We start from the raw sequence: 23,297 nt of genomic DNA, 5'->3' as shown, positions 1-23,297 counted from the left end.
TTGTGTGTGTGTGTGTGTGTACGTGCGTGTGTCTGTGTGTGCGTGCGTGCATGTCTGTGTGTGTGTGTGTGTGTGTGTGTTTGTTTTTGTTTGTGTGTGTGTGTGTGTGTGTGTGCGTGCGTGTGTGTGTGTGTCTGTGTGTGTCTGTCTGTGTGTGTGCGTGCGTGCGTGCGTGCATGCGTGCGTGTGTGTGTGTTAGTACTACAAGGCGGTGGGAGTGCGTGTTGCAGTGACGGGTCTGGAGGTGTGGAACTCTGGAGATCAGATCGATGTGTCCGAGAACCCATTCACCACACTGAGCTCCTTCCTCTCCTGGAGACGGAGAAAGCTGCCGCTCCTGCCCAACGACAACGCCCAGCTCATCACGTGAGTACCGCACTCACCAATCACAACGTCCGGGCGGGGGGTGCCCTGTCTCTGCTAAATGACTGAAGTTAAGCAGGTGTGGGTTTGTGGTGGTGGTGGTGGTTAGTGAGGTGCTTCCTTCAGTGCTTTGGGTGCTTGATGAAGTGCTGCATACATGTGATGAGTTGAGTTGTTGTTTTTGTGTGTGCAGGGGCGGGTCCTTTCAGGGCACCACCATCGGATTGGCTCCACTGAAGTCCATGTGTTCCGAGTACCAATCAGGAGGAGTCAATTCAGTAAGACAACCAATCAGATAGTATCTCCTGTTCTGCTAACCAATGATATTCACCTTATTCATGAAACCTTCTTTGTCATCTTCTGTCCATTCTGTTTACATAATAACTTTTTCAACTTACATTTCTTTCTTTTCGAAATGTTGATAATTCTGCACTCAATATAGATATTCTATATAATACATGATTGATAGAAAAAATATGTTTACTTTTACATGGCTTAGGATGCGTCAGGCATGTTCTAACATCACATTAAAACCCATGTTGGCTCATGAATATTTTGGATAGCATCTCAGTTCTGTCAGCCAATTACAAATGGCTACGTATGGTGTATTGGCTATGTATGGTGTAATGCTACGTATGGTGTATAGCTACGTATGGTGTAATGGCATATACAGTATGGTGTAATGGCTACTTATGGTGTAATGCTACGTATGGTGTAATGCTACGTATGGTATAATGCTACATATGGTGTACTGCTACGTATGGTGTATAGCTATGTATGGTGTATAGTAGGGGTGTAAAGATTAACCGATACGTATCGGTATCCGTTTTTAACGCGTAAGATACGGCTACATCGATATGTGAAGCCCCGTATCGGAATAAAACTGAAATGAACCGGTTGTTATATCGATTTACTTGTTACAAATCGGTTCATAACCTTTTCTGCTCGCTCACTCTGATTTACTTTGCAAGCAGCGCGTTCTTCCCGCTTCCTGTTTTGAAACTACACATGGCACGGATTTGTGGGTAATGAAGTTCGTTTTGGGCTACACTCATTGCCCAATGTCGTCAAAGGACTTCATTACCCATACATCTACCGCAACTTAAGCACGTGACAACTCGCACTCTGTCGGTGTTTGACAGTTTTTACTCTTTTGTTTGTTAAAAAAATCCAGCGCAAAATTAAACACTTACTATAGCATTCCTAAACGGCAACGAAAGTCTGTAGAGTAGCCTTACGTTTGATGAAGGGATTTCCTTAATGCTAAAGAATAATTTGGCCCTTGCTGCTTAAACAATGTACAAATTATGGTAACGCTTTAGAATAACATGTGCTTATTAGGTATTAACAGTGCATTATAAGCAGTTAACAAATCATTACTAACAGTTAGTTAACGGTTGTTATCCTTTAATAACATTAACTAACTGTTAACATGCAGCTTGTAAGTGTTAACAAGCAGCCTTTTAAGTTACTTACAAGCATATTTGTTAACAGTTGTAAGTGTTAACAAGCAGCTTGTTAATGCTTGTTAATGGTGTATAAGAGAAAGAAGTGGATAACTAATACGCTTAATATGACCTTTCTTACCTATTTGTAGTAAATTTTGCAGCCCCCCAATCTAAAGAGAGGACCACATAGCCTATAGCTCCACAAGCCCGACCTTCTATCTCTATATATCTACTGTATCTATCTATCTAGCTTGATTTAGCTGTGAGAAATGCACCTTCAAAATTGCTGCAGCGAGCAGGAATCAAACCCCGGTCTCCTGCGTCACAGAGTGACCTGTTACTGACTGAGCTACATTCCTATCTGTGTTTTTGAAGAAAATGTTCATATTGATTCTATATTCCGATAATGTTCTATATCATACCAGCTATGCTTTTTACAAATATGTTTCTGATGGAAAAGTGGTGTTTAATTAATGCAGCAACAGACCACGAATGTTCGCCTCTGTTCAAGGCAAACTGAAAACGTTCGCCTATGTTTGCGACTTTGAACGCACCCACTTGTCGTCTTTAAGCCTCGGTTGCTAGGTAACCATACAACTATATACTAAATACAAGGCTGGCATAATATCTTTAGACTGCTGACAAACTGACAAACTGTTTTATGCGTTCACTGAACAAAGATTATGGAAATTAAACACAACTTTTACAAATTTTGTAAAAAGCATAGCTGGTATGATATAGAACATTATCGGAATATAGAATCAATATGAACATTTTCTGCCACAAATACACAGATAGGAATGTAGCTCAGTCAGTAACAGGTCACTCTGTGACGCAGGAGACCGGGGTTCGATTCCTGCTTGCTGCATCAGTTTTGAAGGTGCATTTCTCACAGCTAACTCAAGCTAGATAGATAGATACAGTAGATATATAGAGATAGAAGGTCGGGCTTGTGGAGCTATAGGCTACATGGTCCTCGCTTTAGATTGGGGGGCTGCAAAATTTACTACAAAGAGGTAAGAAAGGTCTTAGTTAGTGTATTAGTTATCCACCTCTTTGTCTTGTACAACATTAACAAGCATTAACAAGCTGCTTGTTAACACTTATAACTGTTAACAAATATGCTTGTAAGTAACTTAAAAGGCTGCTTGTTAACACTTACAAGCTGCATGTTAACAGTTAGTTAATGTTATTAAAGGATAACAACAGTTAACTAACTGTTAGTAATGAATTGTTAACGGCTTATTATGCACTGTTAATACCTAATAAGCACATGCTATTCTAAAGCGTTACCCAAATTATTATTATTTTGTTCATATTCACTCAGACTTGGAACAAAATAGGCCCAGTTCATTGATATGTAGGCCTATTTTGTTGTAGGCAATGAGAAAAGGCCAAGATTGTCTTAAGCACCGTTTTGTTTTATTTCGGTATTGTCTTACCTCAACAATAGGCTACAGCTCCTTGAAAACAATCAGATATAACTCTATAAAATCTATAAAGTCTATAAAAATGTATTTTCATGTTGTATTTGGCTGCTTTGTTTGGCTGAAATGTAGACTATTCTTTTTTCATTTCAATACAGTATATGATACAAACCTCAGTTTAGATAATCATATTCACACATTTGTTTTTGCCTAATTGACATGACCATGATAATTTATAATATAAAATGAATGTGCACCTTAAGCAAATGATAAAAAATCTTTCAGAATGCTTTCCATTCTTCAACTGCATTGAATCGTACTGAATCGTTTTTTATGAACATGTATCTTTTCTTGTATCGAATCGTGCCCATGTATCTAGATGTGAATCGTATCGTCTTTTACATGAGAGATTCACACCCCTAGTGTATAGCTATGTATGGTGTAATGCTACATATGGTGTAATGCTACGTATGGTGTAATGCTACGTATGATGTAATGCAGTGGTCCCCAAACTACGGCCCGTGGGCCGGATACGGCCCGCCACCTCATTTTAGGTGGCCCCCCAAAACATGTCCGTGGTATATAGGGTCCGGCCCGCACGGGAGTAGGCTACGACATTGTCAAACTATAACCTCCGTAATTTCCCCCATTCATTCTCTATGGCGGGTCTTAACAGTACACATGTAATACTCTTTTTGTCCACTGGTGGTTGTTTTGGCGCTGTTTCGCGTTTGCCATCGAAAACGGAATGAAATGAATAGTAGGCCTACCTGCAAACAATGTAAGAGGCCTCTGCTGACTGCATCAGTGCTCAAAGTATTCTAAAAATGTATCAATTAATTGTTAATAACTAACTAACTTCTATTCAAGTCATAATTCTGGAACTTTCTGGTATAATTACAGGTTCTCATCAAGTGAGTGAAAGTTAGAATGGTGGTCATTTCAGATGTTTCTGCCACCACTTCATAAAACTCATAGTTTGAGAACTTTAAATTATTTGTAGGATATTGCTTGTTCACAACTTGAGCTGTGTAGCCTATGCAAAGTTCAGAGAGTGTGTTTGGGGTGTGTATATCTGTGTGTGTGTGTACAGGACCACTCTGAGAGTGTGTTTGGGGTGGCTGCTACGCTGGCCCATGAGTTGGGTCATAATTTCGGCATGAGCCACGACAGCCCCAGCTGCTGCCGGGAGAACCCAGACCAGGGAGGCTGCATCATGGCAGCAGCTACAGGGTGAGTGTGTGTGTGTGTGTGTGTGTGTGTGTGTGTGTGTGTGTGTGTGTGTGTGTGTCTGTGTGTGGGTGTGTGTGTGTGCATGTCTGGGTTTGTGTGTGTGTGTGTGTGTGTGTGTGGGTGTGGGTGTCTATGTGTGTGTGTGTGTGTTTGTGTGTGTGTGTGTGTTTGTGTGTGTATTCTACTCTGGGTAGAGCTCTGATCCTGTGTGCTAATGTATATCTGGTGTGTGTGTGTGTGTGCAGGTCTCCTTTCCCGCGTGTGTTTAACGTGTGTAACCAGCGTGAGCTGCAGCGCTTCCTGGGCTCTGGGGGCAAGTGTCTGTTCAACCCCCCCGACCCTGGAGTCCGCCTGGGGGGGGCGCGCTGTGGCAACGGATACCTGGAAGAGGGGGAGCAGTGCGACTGCGGAGAGGAGGAGGTGTGTGTGTGTGTGTGTGTCACGGACTCAGACTCTTGACACAGACTGACATCAACAGGCGGGTTTTAATTTGAAAAGGTAGCTCTGACACAGAAGTATCCAAAACACAGAAGATCCCAGGGCAAAAAGGCAAAACAAGCAGTGTCCAAAAATCCAGGGAAATCAAAACTCAGGAGAATACTAAGCAAAACTAAAACACAGAAGTCCAAAGCTCAGAAGATTAAAGAACTTAGCTCAAACTGGAGAAAGCCGATGCAGTTCACAACAACAATGTGTAGGTAATAACACACTACAGAGTCCGTATGTCAGGTAGAGACGAGGTCAGACAAAGACTGGGGACGTGGCTGAGGGAGAGCCCAGTGCCGGTGTGACAGTGTGTGTGTGTGTGTGTGATGACTGCGGAGAGGAGGAGGTGTGTGTGTGTGTGTGTGTGCAGTGTTTCCCACAGAATTTGTTTGAATTTGTGGCGGTAGCATGACTGGGGGGTGGGAGGTGGGGGGTTATATTGTCTTGGTAGTGTATAGGTCTAATTGAGTGCCTGTCACTTTAAGACGTTTGTGAGGGAACCCTTGCAATTGTAACACAGTTAAAAGGCTGCTGGTGTGTGGATGCAATTCATAACGTTTTGGTAACAGTTTATAATAACTACACACAATTCATCATTTATGAAGCCTTTGTTACTTATTAGTTAATGGTTTGTTCATCATTAGTAATTTCTAATTTATCATCAGTAAAGCATTTGTTCACACAGTTATAAATAGTTTGTTAACCCGGTTCCCTATCCACTACACTACCTCTGTCCAGTAGAATTACAACAGTCAATTAAAAAATAATATAGATATGCATGTTTGCTATGAACAAACCATTTTTAACTGTGTGTGTGTGATTTACAGATGAGAATTAATGTAGGAATAATGCTTTACAAACGAAGAATACAGCATTTAATAATAGTTTACAGATGTTTAATAACAGTGTGTAGTAGAAGAAAACAGAAACTCTTGCATAGTTGTAGGGTTTTTTATCTAGGCCAAGGTAGTGTAGTGGATAAGGAGCTGGATTACAATGCAGCAGCCTGAAAAGTTGGGGGGTCGATTCCCGGCTTTCACTGTTATGTCAATGGCCTTCAATTTAATTAACATGTGTATGTCAAATTAATGAATGTGAATGTAATCTTTACAACTAATTTGAAAATGTGTTGCAAGGCATAGAAAGTCCTCACTTTAGATAAGCTCACAAAATATCATTAACTAACCACTTACCAACTAACCAGCCCTGCATGAGTAACGAAATTGACAAGCAGCTGTAAGTAAGCATGCTAAACTCCACATCCAAACAGTATTCTAACGTTAGCTTTGAGATACTGTTTGATTGCATAACTTAACTTAGTAGGCCTACATTGAGGAGGCTAAACTATGTTGTGAAAAGCGCAGCTCAATGAAAGGATTTTATCTTATCTTTAATTTAATTTAAATAGTACAACATAGAATATTAATGTGTGGCGGCCGCCACAGATTAGTCAACGTATGGGAATCACTGGTGTGTGTGTGTGTGTGTGATGGGAGCAGTGCGACTGCGGAGAGGAGGAGGTGTGTGTGTGTGTGTGTGTGATGGGAGCAGTGCGACTGCGGAGAGGAGGAGGTGTGTGTGTGTGTGTGTGTGTGATGGGAGGAGTGCAACTGCGGAGAGGAGGAGGTGTGTGTGTGTGATGGGAGGAGTGCGACTGCGGAGAGGAGGAGGTGTGTGTGTGTGTGTGTGTGTGTGTGTGTTGGGAGGAGTGCGACTGCGGAGAGGAGGAGGTGTGTGTGTGTGTGTGTGATGGGAGGAGTGCGACTGCGGAGAGGAGGAGGTGTGTGTGTGTGTGTGTGTGTGATGGGAGGAGTGCGACTGCGGAGAGGAAGAAATGTGTGTGTGTGTGTGTGTGTTTGTGATGGGAGCAGTGCGTCTGCGCAGAGGAGGAGGTGTGTAGTGATGTAGTACTCGAGTCCGGTCTCGGACTCGTCTCGGACTTGTTCCTTCAAATACTCGGTCTTAACTCGGTCTCGGACCACAGTGGGAGGAGAAGGACTCGTAATTTCAGACCGAGTCCTCGAGACCAACGCATTTTTTTATGTTCATATAAAAAAACCACACAACACATAAAAACAACAATAATAAAATGCGATGTTGACGGGCATTATTTGAAAACGACATCCCATGGTACAAAGATACTGCCGTCAGAGCCGTTTATTCACAGGCCTGATAGCGCTCTGGCATACCGACGTTCGCGTTTGTGTGATCTCAGGTGCAAATTTCTTTTGTGTTTCCCATACACTACGAATGTGTTTCCCACACTGGCAACGCGAAATGTAGCCAAAGTCATAGAGTGCAACTTTTTGAAGCCAGGGGAAGACACCAAACTTGTCGATAAAGGTATAAAGAATAAATGGCGCTGGTCTTGGATAGAGGAGGTGGGTAGAGACGAAAAGCCCTTTGGAAGCTGGTGTCAAAAGGCAACCACACTGTAAAAAATAATATGCCCTTTTAACTTAAAAAGGTTTGTTACCCCGCTGCCTTACGTTTTTGAGTTAACTTGACATAACGTTTTTGAGTTAACTTGACATAAAATTAAATTTGATTTGACTTATCTTTCTTAGTTAAGTCAACTGAAAATTTTACATAGACTCTTGTTGTGTCAAAAAAGCCATGTAAGTTAACTTGATTAATTTACATGTTGTTTCAAAATAGGATCATTAGTTGAAATAAATTTGTTCAGACATGTATTTTCCTTGTTAGTTTTTATTAACTTTTAAAAACGTTTATACTTATTTTTTTCAAAGAGAGGATGCACATCATAATATCGAAGAAAAAAACAAAAACTAACTAAAAATACACAGGTGGATGTACAGCACATCAAATTTGGGGGGGAAACCCATTATGCTACATTAGAAAAAATAATCTGAAAACACACATAAAAACAAATCAAAACTGAGGACCAAGTCCAAGTTCTACGGAAGGTTGTTGTACTACTCTTTACCAAGCAGCCTGTTTTGGAGAAAGCAGCTGCAATGTTCATGTGAAGAGGAGCTCCTTCCAATGTTCAAGAACAGCTTTTGTAGTACTTCAAACGTGAATTTTAGATGCTTCGGGTAGTCCATATTGAGACCCATCAGTCCAAAGAGTTCAAAGGCCTTTGGAATATTGGAAATGTCCATGACGATAAACTGTTCCTCCAAAACAAGACATATGTCATTGATTTTGTAGAACCACGCATTTGCTGCAGTCCTCATACACGATCAGGATCCCCACACTGGTTTCTTTTAAGACATCTTCAACTGGACCAGTTGGCTGAAAAACAAATCACCAGAAAGGTGAATATTTAACTCATTACCAGGGACATGCTTTTATTCTATTACAGTTTAGAACAGTTAAAATAATCTGCTTAGTTCAAATACAATGTTACATGCTTTGTACAATGATGAGTTTCCAACTGTAGAGCATGTCCTTGTATTTCAACCAGTGCTTCCAAATCACATTTGAAGTCATTTGCTAAACCTACCTCACAGGTCTTTAGAATGCTGGAAGTATCTTGACGAAGAAAGTGGGGCATGCCAAGCAGGACTGTTGTTCGCTTATTCTGGTTGGAATCCTGAAATGCAAAAGGAAACACACAAACGCAAACACAATGTTAAACAAAAACAAAATAGAAAAAACTCTGAGCTCATTAATATTCACATCATAGAATGCATGTCAATGTCATATGTTCAATACTTACATGAGCATCAAGCTATCTAAGAATGTCTTGGAGCTTGTGATGGCAGGGTCCCTTTTTCTGAAAAGGACAAGAAACATGGGCAGATATTCATCAAGTTCACTGAGGAAGGTTCTCAAGAGATCAGCAGACATCAGACAGTTGAATTCCGTGAGGATGCAGTGAATGCAGAATATGACAACAAAAAAGAAAAGATAAAAGACATTAAATCAATATTTTTGTGTTCATTCTACAGGCAATTCTGTTAATACCTGGTGACACTATAAAATAAAAAAAAAGTCAATTGTGTGTAGAAATGTCCGTTCAGGTCAACTTGCCTTCTGAAGGTGATAAAACAAGCAGAGCAAGGGGCAAAAGTGGCTGTGCTGTCCGTGCTTCAGAGTATATCTTCTGATGACCCTCTGATTCCGTGTTGAAAATGGGCTCAGTTTACAGGTCCACTTCATTAACACTCTTCTGTAACAGAGATAAATTACAAGCATCTGAGATTTTAATGCACAAAAATGTGTTCGTAAAAGCATTAGGCCTATTGAGATATCTGTTAAACATTGATACTACATGGCCTACATTATGATACACAATATTATTCAGATTTGAATGAGGACTTTCTATGAACACTGTAGAAATGCTTAGGTAACTTTTATCACCTATACTAAACATAGTGAGAATGAAGTCATGCTTAATAAAGATATGCTTAATGGGTTCATAATAATAATCTACATTTATGTCCACTGTGCTAAATAGCATCGGAGATGGTTGATATAGGATGTAGGCTACTAAAGGATCTTTGATATTGGCTCATTTCTTGCCACACACTCTCAGTGCTGTTTTTAAAGTAAACTTTTGGCTCAAACTGTGAAAACAAACATATCACCCTTACTAATCTGAATTAAGGTTAAATTGTCATTAGTCCTTGTGAAGGGAGAACATGCTGATGGACAAGAGAAGCTTCCGTTAGTTAGCAGGCTAGTTCGTACCCATCTAAGTGAATGTATGCAAATAGATAACCACCAACCAACTTGGCTTGCCTTAAACAAACAAACAAAAACATCTCCTTAGCTATTTTAAATACACAAGGGGAAATAACCATAAGGAATAGAGAAAAGACTTGTTTTCTTCAAGTGGCTTGGTACATTACAGCATTATGATAGCTAGCTTTTACTGGTACTAGCGAGATATGTGGTTAAGCGAAAACATCTACGAAATGCAAGTGTTTCATCCAATTATATGGAAATAGTTCTACTCATTCAATTCATTGAGTGGTTGTGTACTAAAGTTTACTCACCAAAAACACTGAATATTGACGGATTACGTCGGATGAAAGTTGAGACGATTCCTCCATGTGCTTTTCTTCCAACAGGGCAAAGTGATGTAAACAGGTCTGGCCAGAGGTGGCAGTAACGTGCATGTGTCGTGTTTTGTTAGGGCTACTTGTTCATTTAAGTGAAGACAACAAAGTGCTTGTTCATTGAACTTAGAACAAAGTTGAATCAGTGAAAACGTAGTATTTCTTTTTGACTCGACAATTTTCACAGAGTTTAGTTATATTAACTAAACAAATTAAGTTAAAGCAACAAAACCACAGTATTATTTTTTACAGTGCAGGAGCACGTTTCTGCACTTTCTGAGCAAGGAAAATATTATATTCATGGAACTAGAGGGAAAAAATACTGCCACGGCACGAGTTAGATCCTAGTCATCAAGCAGCTGTCGACCAATTCAACACACCTCACGTAGGTGGCTGTTTACTCGGCCGCTCCTGCGCTCCAATCAATTTCGCTCCCCGCTTCACTTAAAAATCATCCTGCTCCAGTGAAATTGCTCCATGCTCGCTCCAGTTTAAAAGAGGGAGAAAAAATACAAGCCGAATTGTCACCTTAAACAGAAAACTTAAATCCCAAAGAACTAAGAGCAACGGCAATTTAACTCATAGAACATTTATTTTAAAATGCAACACCGATAGTCCATCAACGAACAAGCTTGGCAACGTCATTACACATAGTATATATAACTAAAGAGATCAGTGGGATTAATTGTCTAAATAATACAGGCTTAGCATCTAAGTTTTACTTTCATCCTTCTACTTCATATGAAGCATATTCAAATTGCTCACGTTTTTCTTTGCTTTTCTTAACACACTCGCATGTTTCCGTAAAATGTGTCTTCTTAGATTCCAAAATTAATCTTTACTCACTGAAACAGTGTCACCACATGGTCTACATTGTATCTAGTTGTTTTGAAGGAATAATACACTTGTATGACTTATCAGTTTCCTTTCTAAAATATTTAGCGAACTCCATCCCGTCTCACTAGCTCTGATCTGTCGTTTACAATCGCTCATGTACTCGTCACTTTGTGTCAGAAATGAGCGGAGGATAAACTCGCCCTTACGCATCTGTCGTTCTCGAGGCATGCGGGCTATCTTATTACACACGCCATCTCGTCAGAATTTCAAAGAAATCTGTCCGACAAACTTAAGAATAACATGTTTAAAATAAATGGTGCATATTTTGCTGAAAAATGAATGTCTCCTTGTTCATGCCCTTTAGTCAATGGTTAGGCTACTAATCAATTCTAATTTACTTTTGAGTATTATAATTGCCACCCACTGACCTTTCTTGGTATGGCTGTAGTATCTGTAGTCTCAGTCAGTGACTAGTTAAAAGCAGGGACGGATTAATGAACAGGCCTACCAGGCCCAGGGTCCCAGGAACTCTGGTGCTCTACACAAAGATGCTACTGTAATATAGGCTTGTATTGGGTTTGTTCATCTCATGTCTGAATGATGTCCATTTATATCCACAAAAGTCACCAGAATCTATAATCTAAGGTACTATTTATCAAAATCTTCTGCCAGGGGAGCACACTCCTGGATCCCGCTTGACAATTATGTATCAGGGCATATATCTTGGTTTAGGGGCCCGCTTACCTTCCAGGGAAAAAAGTTCAGGGTCAGGATTTTTTTCTACTATCATCCCTGTATTTATCTCTATGGCTCTGCTGCCGGTGAGTGTCAGTAGGTCAGCATAGTCCATATTAAGACGTTAAGACTGCTCCTCTAAACAATTCCCAAATCTAGCTAAACTGTTGATTATTAACTGGGGTGATATTAAATCATGAATATGAAAACTGACATGTTTTTATGGTCTTGATCTCGACTCGGTCTCGACTCCTAAAGGACTCGGTCTTGACTCGGACTTGCTTCCTCAAAGACTCGGTCTTGACTCGGACTCGACTGTATTTGAAAACCAACGGACTCGATCTCGACTCGGTCTGGACCCTTCAAAGACTCGGTCTTGACTCGGACTCGGCATAGGCGGTCTCGTCCCCAGAGGTGTGTGTGTGTGTGTGTGTGTGTGTGTGTGTGTGTGTGTGTGTGTGTGTGTGTGTGTGTGTGTGTGTGTGTGTGATGAGAGGAGTGCGACTGCGGAGAGGAGGAGGTGTGTGTGTGTGTGTGTATGTGTGTGATGAGAGGAGTGCGACTGTGGAGAGGAGGTGTGTGTGTGTGTGTGTGTGTGATGGAAGGAGTGCGACTGCGCAGAGGAGGAGGTGTGTGTGTGTGTGATGGGAGGAGTGCGACTGCAGAGAGGAGGAGGTGTGTGTGTGTGTGTGATGGGAGGAGTGTGACTGCGGAAAGGAGGAGGTTTGTGTGTGTGTGTGTGTGTGTGTGTTTGTGATGGGAGGAGTGCGACTGCGGAGAGGAAGAGATGTGTGTGTGTGTGTGTATGTGTGTGTGTGTGTTTGTGTGTGTTTGTGATGGGAGCAGTGCGACTGCGGAGAGGAGGAGGTGTGTGTGTGTGTGTGTGTGTGTGTGTGTGTGTGTGTGTGTGTGTGTGTGAGATGAGAGGAGTGTGACTGCGGAGAGGAGGTGGTGTGTGTGTGTGTGTGTGTGTGTGTGTGTGTGTGATGGGAGGAGTGCGACTGCCAAGAGGAGAAGGTGTGTGTGTGTGTGATGAGAGGAGTGTGACTGCGGAGAGGAGGAGGTGTGTGTGTGTGTGTGTATGTGTGTGTGTATGTGTAAATAAATACCCCCTCTCTCTCTCTCAGGAGTGTGAGAGCGCCTGCTGCAATGCTGCCAATTGCACTCTGAAAGCAGGAGCAGAATGTGCTCACGGAGTCTGCTGTCACAACTGCAAGGTGCACGCACACACACACACACACACACACACACACACACGCACACACAGCCTACTGGTTAGCGTTTCGGACTTGCCGGTTCGAACCCTGACCAGTAGGCACGGCTGAAGTGCCTTTGAGCAAGGCACCTAACCCCTCACTGCTCCCCGAGTTGTTGCAGGCAGCTCACTGCGCCGTGATTAGTGTGTGCTTCACCTCACTGTGTGTTCACTGTGTGCTGAGTGTGTTTTACTAATTCACGTATTGGGATAAATGCAGAGACCAAATTTCACTCATGGGATCAAAAGAGTATACTTATACTTATACACACACACACACACACATGTGTACACAGACACAGACACACACACTCACATACATACACACACACACACACACACACACACACACACACTGAGCTCCGCTCTTGTCTGCCCCCTGCAGCTGCGCCGGCCTGGGGAGGTGTGTCGCCCGGCAGCAGGGTCATGTGACCTGCCAGAGTTCTGTGACGGCACCTCAGAGGCGTGTCCAGATAACTTCTTCCTATTGGACGGCTCAGCGTGTGTAGGGGGCGGGGCTTACTGCTACACTGGAATGTGCCTTACTCTCCAACAGCAGTGTGTGTCACTCTGGGGCCCAGGTGAGAATGCGCGCACACACACACACACACACACACACACACACACACACACACACACACACACTTACCGCTACACTGGAATGTGCCTTACTCTCCAACAGCAGTGTGTGTCACTGGGGCCCAGGTGAGAACGCGCACACACACACATTACATTACGTCACATTACATTACATTTGGCTGACACATTTTTAACCTGTGCGACTAACAACATGGTAAACAGTTTTAAAGCAATTCTCTCAACAATTATAGGACAATTTAAAAAAGGTAGAGTACATTAAGAATAAGTGCATCAGTGAGTGTCAGTTCTAGACAGGTGGTAAGTGCTAGGATCAGCAAGACTAGTTGTACGTAGTGCTATGAGAGGAGAGGTTCTCTGAAGAGCTGGGTCTTCAGGAGGTTTTTGAAGATGGAGAGGGATGACCCTGCCCTTGTAGGAACTGGCAGTGTGTTCCACCAACGAGAAACAACAGATGAGAAAAGTTTGGATTGGCCTGAGCGTACCGGTGGCAGAGCTAGACATTGTTTGTCTGAGGAGCGCAACGGTCTGGAGGTAGCGTATGTCTGTATGAGGGCATTCAAGTAGGTGGGAGCAAAACCGGAGACTACTTTGTAGGCAAGGTAGAGCCTTGAATTTGATGCGGGCCGCCATAGGTAGCCAGTGTAGCTGGATGTGCAGCGGGGTAACATGTGCCCTTTTGGGTTGATTGTAGACCAGGTGCGCCGCCGCGTTCTGAATCATCTGAAGGGGTTTCACTGTACAGGCTGGGAGACCTGTCAGGAGGGCGTTAGTAGTCAAGTCGTGAGATGACTATTGCCTGAACCAGGAGTTGGGTAACATCTTGAGTCAAGTAAGTCCTGATTTTCCGTATGTCGTAGAGTGCGAACGGCATGACCGGGCGACCGTGGCAACATAATCGGAGAATGTTAGTTAGTTGTCAAGCACGACTCCTAAATTTCTTGCAGCCCTGGTACGTAAAACCGACAGGGAGTCCAATTTGATGTTGATGTCATGGTATATGGTAGGTTTAGCTGGGAGGACCAGCAGTTCAGTTTTTGAGAGGTTAAGCTGGAGGTGTTGTGCCTTCATCCATGTAGCTATGTCTGAGAGGCAATCCGAGATCCGTGCTGAAACCAAGGGGTCATCAGGTGGAAAGGACAGATAGAGCTGTGTGTCGTCTGCATAACAGTGGTATGAGAAGCCATGCGAACGGATAATCTGTCCCAAGGAGATGGTGTAGATAGCAAAGAGAAGGGGGCCCAGCACTGAGCCCTGGGGGACCCCTGTGGTGAGATAGTGAGGTGCGGCCAGCTGTCCAAGCCATGATACGTTAAACGAGTGTTCTGTGAGGTACAGTAGGATTCAAACCAGGAGAGAGCAGAGCCGGAGATTCCCATGTTTGAGAGTATAGAGAGAAGGATGCGGTGATTAACCGTGTCAAAGGCAGCTGATAAGTCAAACAGAATGAGTACTGATGACCGAGCGCTCGCCCTGGCTTCCTTTAAGGCTTTTGTTACAGACAGCAGCACCGTTTCGGTAGAGTGGCCGCTTTTGAACCCAGACTGATTTGGATCCAGGATAGATGAGATAGATAGATACTTTATTGATCCCCAAGGGGAAATTCAAGGCCTCAGTAGCATACAGACATCACACACAACAGGCACTTACAGCAGAAAGGGTAAATATAAGTATATACATATAACAAAACTCCACTGTACAATAGAGACAGTAGAAGATAAGAAAAACTAACAAAACTAAATACTTAATATAAATTAAATAAAAAAATCCACAGTGTGCTTGAGGATGATCAAGCATGAGACGCTTGCAGTGACAGGGCCGGGACTGGCCTGTAGTTCTAAATAATATGGACAAATAAGAGAGTAATGTATAATGTAGACAAGGTAATATAAAAACTATGTCAGTGCAAGAATAAGTTGAGGTAATAGGGTTACAGCCATTCAGTTTTGTAGCAGACGCCATTGGTCATGTGTGCTAATATTGCATGACTATAGCATTACTATAGCGTGTAGCAGTAAAACAGTAGTAAAACATTGGGCTGTGGACAGTAGTAAAACAGTAGTGAAACAGTAGAAAAACAGTAGTGGGCAGTCAGTACTCAAACATGGAGAGTGTAGCATTGAACAGTTCAATGGCCCTGGGGACGAATGCCTTCCTCAGCCTTTCAGTTGTGCATGGCAGTGAGCGAAGTCTCCAACTAATCAAGCTCTTTAGCTTTATAATAGTGCTGTGGAGTGGATGACATTCATTGTCCAAGATGTTGATCAGTTTGCTCAGGGTCCTTTTATCTGATATTGAAGTGATGCACTCCAGTTCGGCTCCCTTGACAGAGCCAGCTTTCCTTACCAGCCTGTCTAGTCGCCCACCATCCTTCTTCTTTGTGCTTCCTCCCCAGCATACCACAGCATAGAAGAGGACGCTGGCAACAACAGACTGGTAAAACATCCTGAGGAGCTTACTGCAGACATTGAAGGACCGCAGCCTCCTCAGGAAGTACAGCTTGCTCTGCCCTTTCTTGTAGAGTGCTTCAGTGCTGACCAGTCCAGTTTATTGTCCAGTTGCAAGCCCAGATACTTGTAGGTATTTACCACCTCCACATTGACCCCATCAATGGAGACTGGTAGCAGAGCGGGCTTAGACCTGCCGAAGTCCACCACCATCTCCTTGGTCTTCGAAGTGTTGAGTTGGAGGTGGTTGAGTTTGCACCACTGCACAAAGTTCTCCACCAGGCTTCTGTATTCATCCTCCTGCCCATTCCTGACACTATCATCAGCACAGTTCCCTGTGGAGCTCCGGTGCTGCTAATCACAGTGTCTGAGAGACAGTTCTTCAATCTAACAAAAGTGGCTGCTCGGTCAGGCAATCTGTAATCCAGGATACCAGGTGAGCGTCCACACCCATCTGCAAGAGCTTGTCTCCCAGCATGAGGGGTTGGATGGTGTTAAAAGCACTTGAGAAATCAAAGAACATGATTCTCACAGCACTTTTCTCCTTGTCTAGGTGAGAATGTGTCCTGTGTAGGAGATAAGTGATGGCATCGTCAACACCCACTTTTTCCTGGTATGCAAACTGTAGCGGGTCGAGTGCATGGCGTACTTGGGGTCTGAGTATGCACAAGACCAGTCGCTCCATTGTCTTCATCACGTGTGACAGGCCTGTAGTCATTAAGCTCACTTGGGTGTGGCTTCTTAGGGACGGGGGTAAGACATGATGTCTTCCACAGTGTTGGGACTCGTCTGAGATGGAGACTCAGGTTGAAGATGTGCTTCAGTGACTCCCCCAGTTCAGCAGCACAGGCCCTGAGCAGCCTTGGACACAGTCAATCAGGCCCGGCTGCCTTCCGAGGGTGAAGTTTCTTTAACTGATAACTTACTTGACCAGCCGTGATGATGGGGGGGGGGGGAGGATGAGGAGGGGTGCTTCTGAGCGGGTTGTCGTGTGGCTAGAGACTGATGGCTGTTGACTGAAGCCATTGTTGCCGCACTGCTCGTGGTCACCATGTGGGGGAGGGGTGCGATAGCCTGATCTGCAGTGATGATGGAGGGGGGGAGGGGAGCGGAGGGGGAGTGCATCTGGGGTCTATGTGTCTGATGGCTGTTGACTGAAGTCGTTGTCACCTCGTTGTTCGTGGTCGCCATGTGAGGGAGGGGTGCAATATCCAGTGATGGTGGGGGTGAGTGTTGCACTGGTAATGAGGTGGTGTGGGGGTGGGGGCTGGGGGATGACCACCTCCTTGATGTCCCTGTCAAGGCTGCCAGGGTCGTGGACACCTCAACAGGCACAGGCAAGGAGGCATCAGACGGGGGCGTTGGGTGATGTGGGCTCAGATCGTTGGATGCAGAGCTGGAGAGACTGGGAGGTGGGGGTAGGGCAGGCACGCAAACAAGAGCAGTGTCTGGAGCTGGTGCAGGGCAATCAAACCTGTTGTAAAAGTGGTTCAACTGGTTCACCCTGTCCAGGTCTCCCTCCACAGAGCTGCTGCTCTTTTTAAGGCCAGTGATGGACTTCATACTGTCCCACACCTCCTTCATGTTGTTCTCCTGCAACTTCTGTTCCATCTTCCTTCTGTAGTCCTCCTTAGCCTCTTTCAGCTTATTCTTGAGTTCCCCCTGTAATCGCCTCAGCTCTGCCATGTCCCCCTCTTTAAACGCCATCTTTTTCCTATTGAGAAGGGTCTTGACATTACTGGTTATCCAAGACTTGTTATTTGGATAGCAGCGTACAGTCCTTGTGGGAACAACAATGTCCATACAGAAGTTCAGATAGTCAGTAGTGCAATGTGTGACCTCTCCATTCTGTAACACTCTCCAGTCAGCAGTCTATCAGAGCCTCTGAACTTTTGGCTTGTACATTGGCTGAAGATGAATGAGGTTGTGGTCCGACTTCCCCAGTGGGGGAAGGGGGGTGGCACTGTATGCATCCCTCACGTTTGCATACATGAGGTCTATTGTCCTGTTTTTCCTAGTTGGGCAGTCAACAAACTGGTAGAAGTTTGTGAGGGTGGAAGTCACCAGAGATCGCAAAGAAGGCATCACTGTGTTGAGTTTGGAGCCTTGCGACTGTAGAGTGAATGACGTCACACGCTGTGTCCGGGAGGGCTTGTGGCGGAACATAAATACAGACAATGGCGTGCGAGAACTCCCTCGGCATGTAGTATGGTCGTAGACTGACCGCTAGTAGCTCCACATCCTTACAGCATACAGTCTCCTTCACTGTAACATGTCCGGGATTGCACCATCTGTTGTTTATGTATAGCACCAGTCCATCTCCCTTCTTTTTGCCAGAAAGTTTATAGTCTCTTTCCAAACGAGCTACACTGAAGCCGGGCAGCTCAACGTTCGCCGGGGGGATATGGCTTGTTAGCCACGTCTCCGTAAAGCATAACAAACTACAATCCCTGTACAACTTCTGATTTCTTACCAGGGCAGCCAGTTTGTCAGTCTTGTTGGCCAGTGAGTTCACGTTTCCCATAACCATCGAAGGAACTGAGGGCTTGTATCGCCACTTCTTCTCCAGACGCCTCGTCCTCACTTTAACTCCCGCTCTGCACCCCCAAAAGCACCACAGTTCCTCTGGGATGTTAACGTGAACACTATCAGCATTCTGTCATAGTGCAAGCAGCTGATCCCTTGTGTACGCAAGTTTGCTGCCACTGGAGCATTGTAATAGATCCATATCCATAGGATAGAATAAAAACACTCCTCAAAGTGCGTAATCCAAAAAAGTTGCAAAGTAAAAAGTAAACAAAAGACGGTAAAAAAACACAAAGACACAGAGCTACCTCGACATGCTGCCACTCTGGAGGTTGAGAGTGCCGGACTGGAGGTTGTTCTGTGAAAGGAAGTCAGAGACCTGTTTGGAGACTGCTCGTTCAATAACTTTAGATAGGAAAGGCAGGAGTGAGACAGGGCGGTAATTCTCGACTTGAGCAGGGTTGAGAGAAATTTTCTTAAGTAACGGTGTCACCCAGGCCATTTTGAACGCTGCTGGAAATGTCCCAGAGGTTAGCGAAGCATTGATCACATGTGTGATAGCTGGTGTGATGTTCGTGCACACACACACACACACACACACACACACACCTCACACACATGCGCACAGACGACACTCTTTCTCTCACACACCACATACCTCACACAAACACATGCACAGACACCTTGTGTGTGTAGGTGCTCGTGAACCCACTGAGGTGTGTTTCACTTATGTCTGTTGGTGTGTGTAGGTGCGCGTGTTGCTCCTGAGGTGTGTTTCACTGATGTCTGTGTGTGTGTGTGTGTGTGTGTATGTAGGTGCGCATGTTGCTCCCGAGGTGTGTTTCACTGATGTCTGTGTGTGTGTGTGTGTGTGTGTGTGTAGGTGCGTGTGTTGCTCCCGAGGTGTGTTTCACTGATGTCTGTGTGTGTGTGTGTCTGTGTTTGTGTGTGTGTGTGTGTGTGTGGGTGGGTGGGTGGGTGCGCGTGTGTGTGCGCGTGTTCCTCCCGAGGTGTGTTTAACTGATGTCTCTGTGTGTGTGTGTGTGTGTGTGTGTGTGTGTGTGTAGGTGCGCGTGTTGCTCCCAAGGTGTGTTTCACTGATGTCTATGTCTGTGTGTGTGTGTGTGTGTGTAGGTGCGTGTGTTGCTGCCGAGGTGTGTTTAGCTGATGTCTGTGTGTGTGTGTGTGTGTGGGTGTGTGGGTGTGGGTGCGTGTGTGTGTGTGTGTGGGTGCGCGTGTTCCTCCCGAGGTGTGTTTAACTGATGTCTGTGTGTGTGTGTGTGTGTGTGTGTGTGTGTGTGTGTAGGTGCGCGTGTTGCTCCCGAGGTGTGTTTCACTGAGGTGAACCAGGCTGGAGATCAGTATGGAAACTGTGGCAAAGACTTGCAGGGAAAATACAGGAAGTGCAGTCACAGGTGAGGGCGCACGCACACACACGCACACACACACGCACATACACACATGCACGCACACTCACGCACACACACGCACGCACACACACACACGCACACAAACGCACACACACGCGCGCACACACACGCACGCACGCACACACACGCACGCACACACATGCACACGAACACGCCAGAGTTTCCGCTTGAAAATGGTGCCGATCAAAGTGACCGGCAGAGGTTTAGTTGACATAATGACATAGAATAGAATGACATAATCAGGCTGTATAGAATGCAACATGTTCATTAAACATTAACTAGTGTCAATTTAAAGATCTAGCCAGTATCTATGCTGTTTTCATGGGCAGCAAAAATCCGCTTTGTTTGTTGTTTTAAAATGTTGTTCGTTGCTGCTACCCACGTTATCTCCAGTGGTTCAACAGTTTCACTTGCGCAGATGCGCACACACATTGAATGAGCGCTCACACCACTACCCCCTAATGCTATGCCTCTTTATTTGATAACAAATTGATTTATTTCCTATTCTGGAAAATGTTTAGTTTCTTTTTCTTTCGGTCTGCAGTTCAATGATAACATTTGATTGTGCCGCAAATTATCCACGGACCAGCAATCTCCTTGTCGAGGAGGCCCTAACCCTGCTGATCATAGACAGAGAAAGCATGCTCTGGGAACAGAACACAGTTGCATGTCCAGTGTAGCTATGGGTCTGTCTACACGGAAAATGACAAGTATCTTAGTGCGGCCGCACCCTCCACACCTCCACTTCCAACGTCACTGATTCCGACAGATACGCCTGACACTTCGGCTTTTTCTCTGGTGGTGGTGGAGCTGACCAGACATCTGAGGCTTCAGGCATTACCGATTTACCATAATCCATCGCGTCTGGCCTCTGAAAAATCTTTTAAGGCTAGTCTGCCTGGGCCAGGCCTGGCCATGTTTGAACCGACTCACTCATTCCTTTTTCCTGTTCCATTCCTGTTTTAAGCGTGCACTTCCTATTTGAAATGCAGCATATGCGTATTGTTTAATAACGGTATAGCCAACGCACATATTCTTGCTTTAGTATATGCCTACATTTTAGGCGGACGTTTTGTCCGGCCAATGTCTGGCAATTAGTGTTAATTTTGTCACCTATTTTTAATTTAGTCTTAGTCTTAGTCTTGTGACGAAATGTCCTTTTTAGTCTTTGCCATATTTAGTCATTCAAATATCATTTTTGTTAGTCAAGTTTTAGTCGACTAAAAGTCTCGTCATTTTAGTCTAGTTTTAGTCAAAAGAAAACTAAAGGTATCTTAGTCTTAGTCAGTTTTAGTCAAAACATTTTAGTCTTTTTTTTATAACAAATTATTTCTGATTACCATTTCAGTCAAATAGTGTTTCACACATCTCAATTTTCCAACAATATTGTGTGTCCATAGGGCTACTCATCTGTTATAATTACTCATTCTGATTTTTTGTCAGTCAGTATGTTTACATGCACAGGTAAGTCGAGCTAGTTATAGCTCGGCTGGGATTTGACCATAGACAGTAAAAGATTTGACTGGACCACTGTCATGATCTTCGTAGACCAGTGTTTCTCAAAGTGTGGTCCGGGGAGCAAAGTGGTCCGCGAGCAGACGTGGTAAAATATAATACAAATTAGTTGTTTGAAATATTGAACCAACTTGTATGTAAATCCAAACAGTTATGCAACACTGTCTAAGACAGGGGTGTCCAAACTTTTTGACTCAAGGGCCAAATTGGGTTTTGAAAATTGGCCGGCGGGCCACACAACAAAAAAATAATGTGTGTATATATATATATATATATATATATATATATATATATATAATGTTTTGTATAATTTAAATGACAAAGTAATTCTGTTGTAGAAAATTAATTCCTTAAGAAATACTGTTCATTTGTAAATGGTGCACTGTCACTTTAAGTCACTGTCTCTTTTGCTAGCTCCACTAGCCTATGGCTAGTGCTGTGCCTATGACTCACGTTTATAAATGGTCAGTAGTGGAAACTACTGTTGCCATCGCGATTTCCTTTTAAAAGTTTCTTATAAAAAGGAGATATCAATTATAAACAATAACAAGCCAGCTGGAACCTGTCGCAGTATCTCCCTCTTGTGCACGCTCAAATGCGTTCCCAATTAAATGGAGTAGCATAACGTAGTTAGATCTGCTGCAATGGAGATACTATGTATCTCGATGTAACAAGGTGTTTTGACATTGACATGGTAAACGCTCTCTAAGAAGAGTGTAAAGCAGTTTGCAGTAGCCTAAAGTTAATCACAACGTTGTCTATGCTGGAATAGCGAGCGGCCTATGATAACCTAATTAATTAAATGCACGGCAGGCCTGATTAAAGTGCGTGGCGGGCCGGATCTATGATAAACTAATAAATGCTCGGCGGGCCGGATTAAAGTGCGTGGCGGGCCGCAGTTGGCCCGCGGGCCGTAGTTTGGACACCCCTGGTCTAAGATATGCCAGTTTATATCCTCATATCAATCATGAACTTGATATCCTCATATCAATCATATCCTCTGACACAATAAGCAAAGTGCAAAGACAATAAGCAAGGTGGTTCAGTGAGTAGGCCTATTGTGTAGGCTAATATACTGTTGGTGTAGGTCTAATCTTTTTTTTTAGCTAGGTGGTCCGTGCATTTCTTTTTTATTGGTTAGTTAAGTGGTCCTTCGTCTGAAAAAGTTTGAGAAACACTGTCGTAGACCCAAGTATTAATGTTTTACTCTGCCACGCTAGATGGCGATATGCGCACAAAAGCATCTTAGCTAACTTGCTAGCAAACTTCCAGAGCCCGTCTACGGAGAGCCTGGCCACTCCGTATTAAGTCCCGGTGTACCGAATTTTGGTTGCAGTTCCACCAGAGTTCCACTGGGGGCGAAAATGAATGGGAGTCAATGGAGCTAGACGGCTAAATTTGTCTCTTTCACCTGATTGTCGTTGACAAATCTCAGATTTGATTGTAGTTTGTATAACTTTATAGGTCAAAAGTTGAATGAACGAGTACTTATGTCCTTTTGATTTCTTACAGGTTGGGTCGTTGTTGCCCATAACACGTTAGCATTGTGCTAATGAATGACGTCAACGACACGTTTGAAAGGCTTTTTAGAACAATTAAGTGACTTTAAAAAATATAATACTCAACCAAGTGTATTTTCTTTGCCTCCCCTTTGGAATACAATATTCAAATTACTTGAAAAAAAATTATATCCCGAGAAAAGTGGATTTTGAAGGGTTCAGCTCCATAGACCTCCATTCATTCTGCACTCGTGGACTAGCGTCCTCATGTGGAACCACAGAAGGAACTGCAACCAGTTCAGAAACCGGAAGTTTTCCGAGAGTGGCAGTTCTCCTCTTATTAGACATTCTCTGGAACTTCTCCATATAGACCTCTGAAGTTCGCCTACAAAAAAGAACCAAAACGGCCATCTTTGCCCATATAAGGAGATCCGGTTGTTAATTGAAGCTAACTACCTATGGCAAGTCG

The 23,297-nt window shown here is 43.8% G+C and overlaps 1 protein-coding gene and 1 long non-coding RNA gene across 4 annotated transcripts in view; one reads left to right on the top strand and one right to left on the bottom strand.

Annotated features, from left to right (window-relative positions):
• LOC143125585 (disintegrin and metalloproteinase domain-containing protein 19-like) overlaps positions 1 to 23,297 on the top strand; it is a 48,646-nt gene that overhangs the window by 12,132 nt on the left and 13,217 nt on the right. For all 3 annotated transcript variants that reach the window (XM_076287202.1, XM_076287200.1, XM_076287199.1), the window contains exons 9-15: positions 200 to 366; positions 557 to 641; positions 4,332 to 4,471; positions 4,717 to 4,891; positions 12,687 to 12,776; positions 13,200 to 13,395; positions 19,691 to 19,799. In XM_076287202.1, coding sequence (XP_076143317.1) covers positions 200 to 366; positions 557 to 641; positions 4,332 to 4,471; positions 4,717 to 4,891; positions 12,687 to 12,776; positions 13,200 to 13,395; positions 19,691 to 19,799 — 962 coding nt within the window. The remainder of the gene's footprint in view (positions 1 to 199; positions 367 to 556; positions 642 to 4,331; positions 4,472 to 4,716; positions 4,892 to 12,686; positions 12,777 to 13,199; positions 13,396 to 19,690; positions 19,800 to 23,297) is intronic.
• LOC143125586 (uncharacterized) lies at positions 8,124 to 10,032 on the bottom strand. Its single transcript, XR_012987289.1, has 5 exons — positions 9,925 to 10,032; positions 8,957 to 9,095; positions 8,643 to 8,699; positions 8,427 to 8,516; positions 8,124 to 8,215 (listed from the first exon to the last, which is right to left on the bottom strand). It is a non-coding gene; the product is annotated as an uncharacterized LOC143125586 (long non-coding RNA).

This window comes from Alosa pseudoharengus, unplaced genomic scaffold, assembly GCF_046254945.1.
Source record: "Alosa pseudoharengus isolate Yale_2024_CS ecotype anadromous, Long Island Sound unplaced genomic scaffold, YU_APseudo_1.1 YU_APseudo_1.1_scf_16, whole genome shotgun sequence".
NCBI lineage: Eukaryota > Metazoa > Chordata > Actinopteri > Clupeiformes > Clupeidae > Alosa > Alosa pseudoharengus.
The sequence above is the reverse complement of the archived record's forward strand: the minus strand, read 5'-3'. Positions and strand labels throughout refer to the sequence as shown.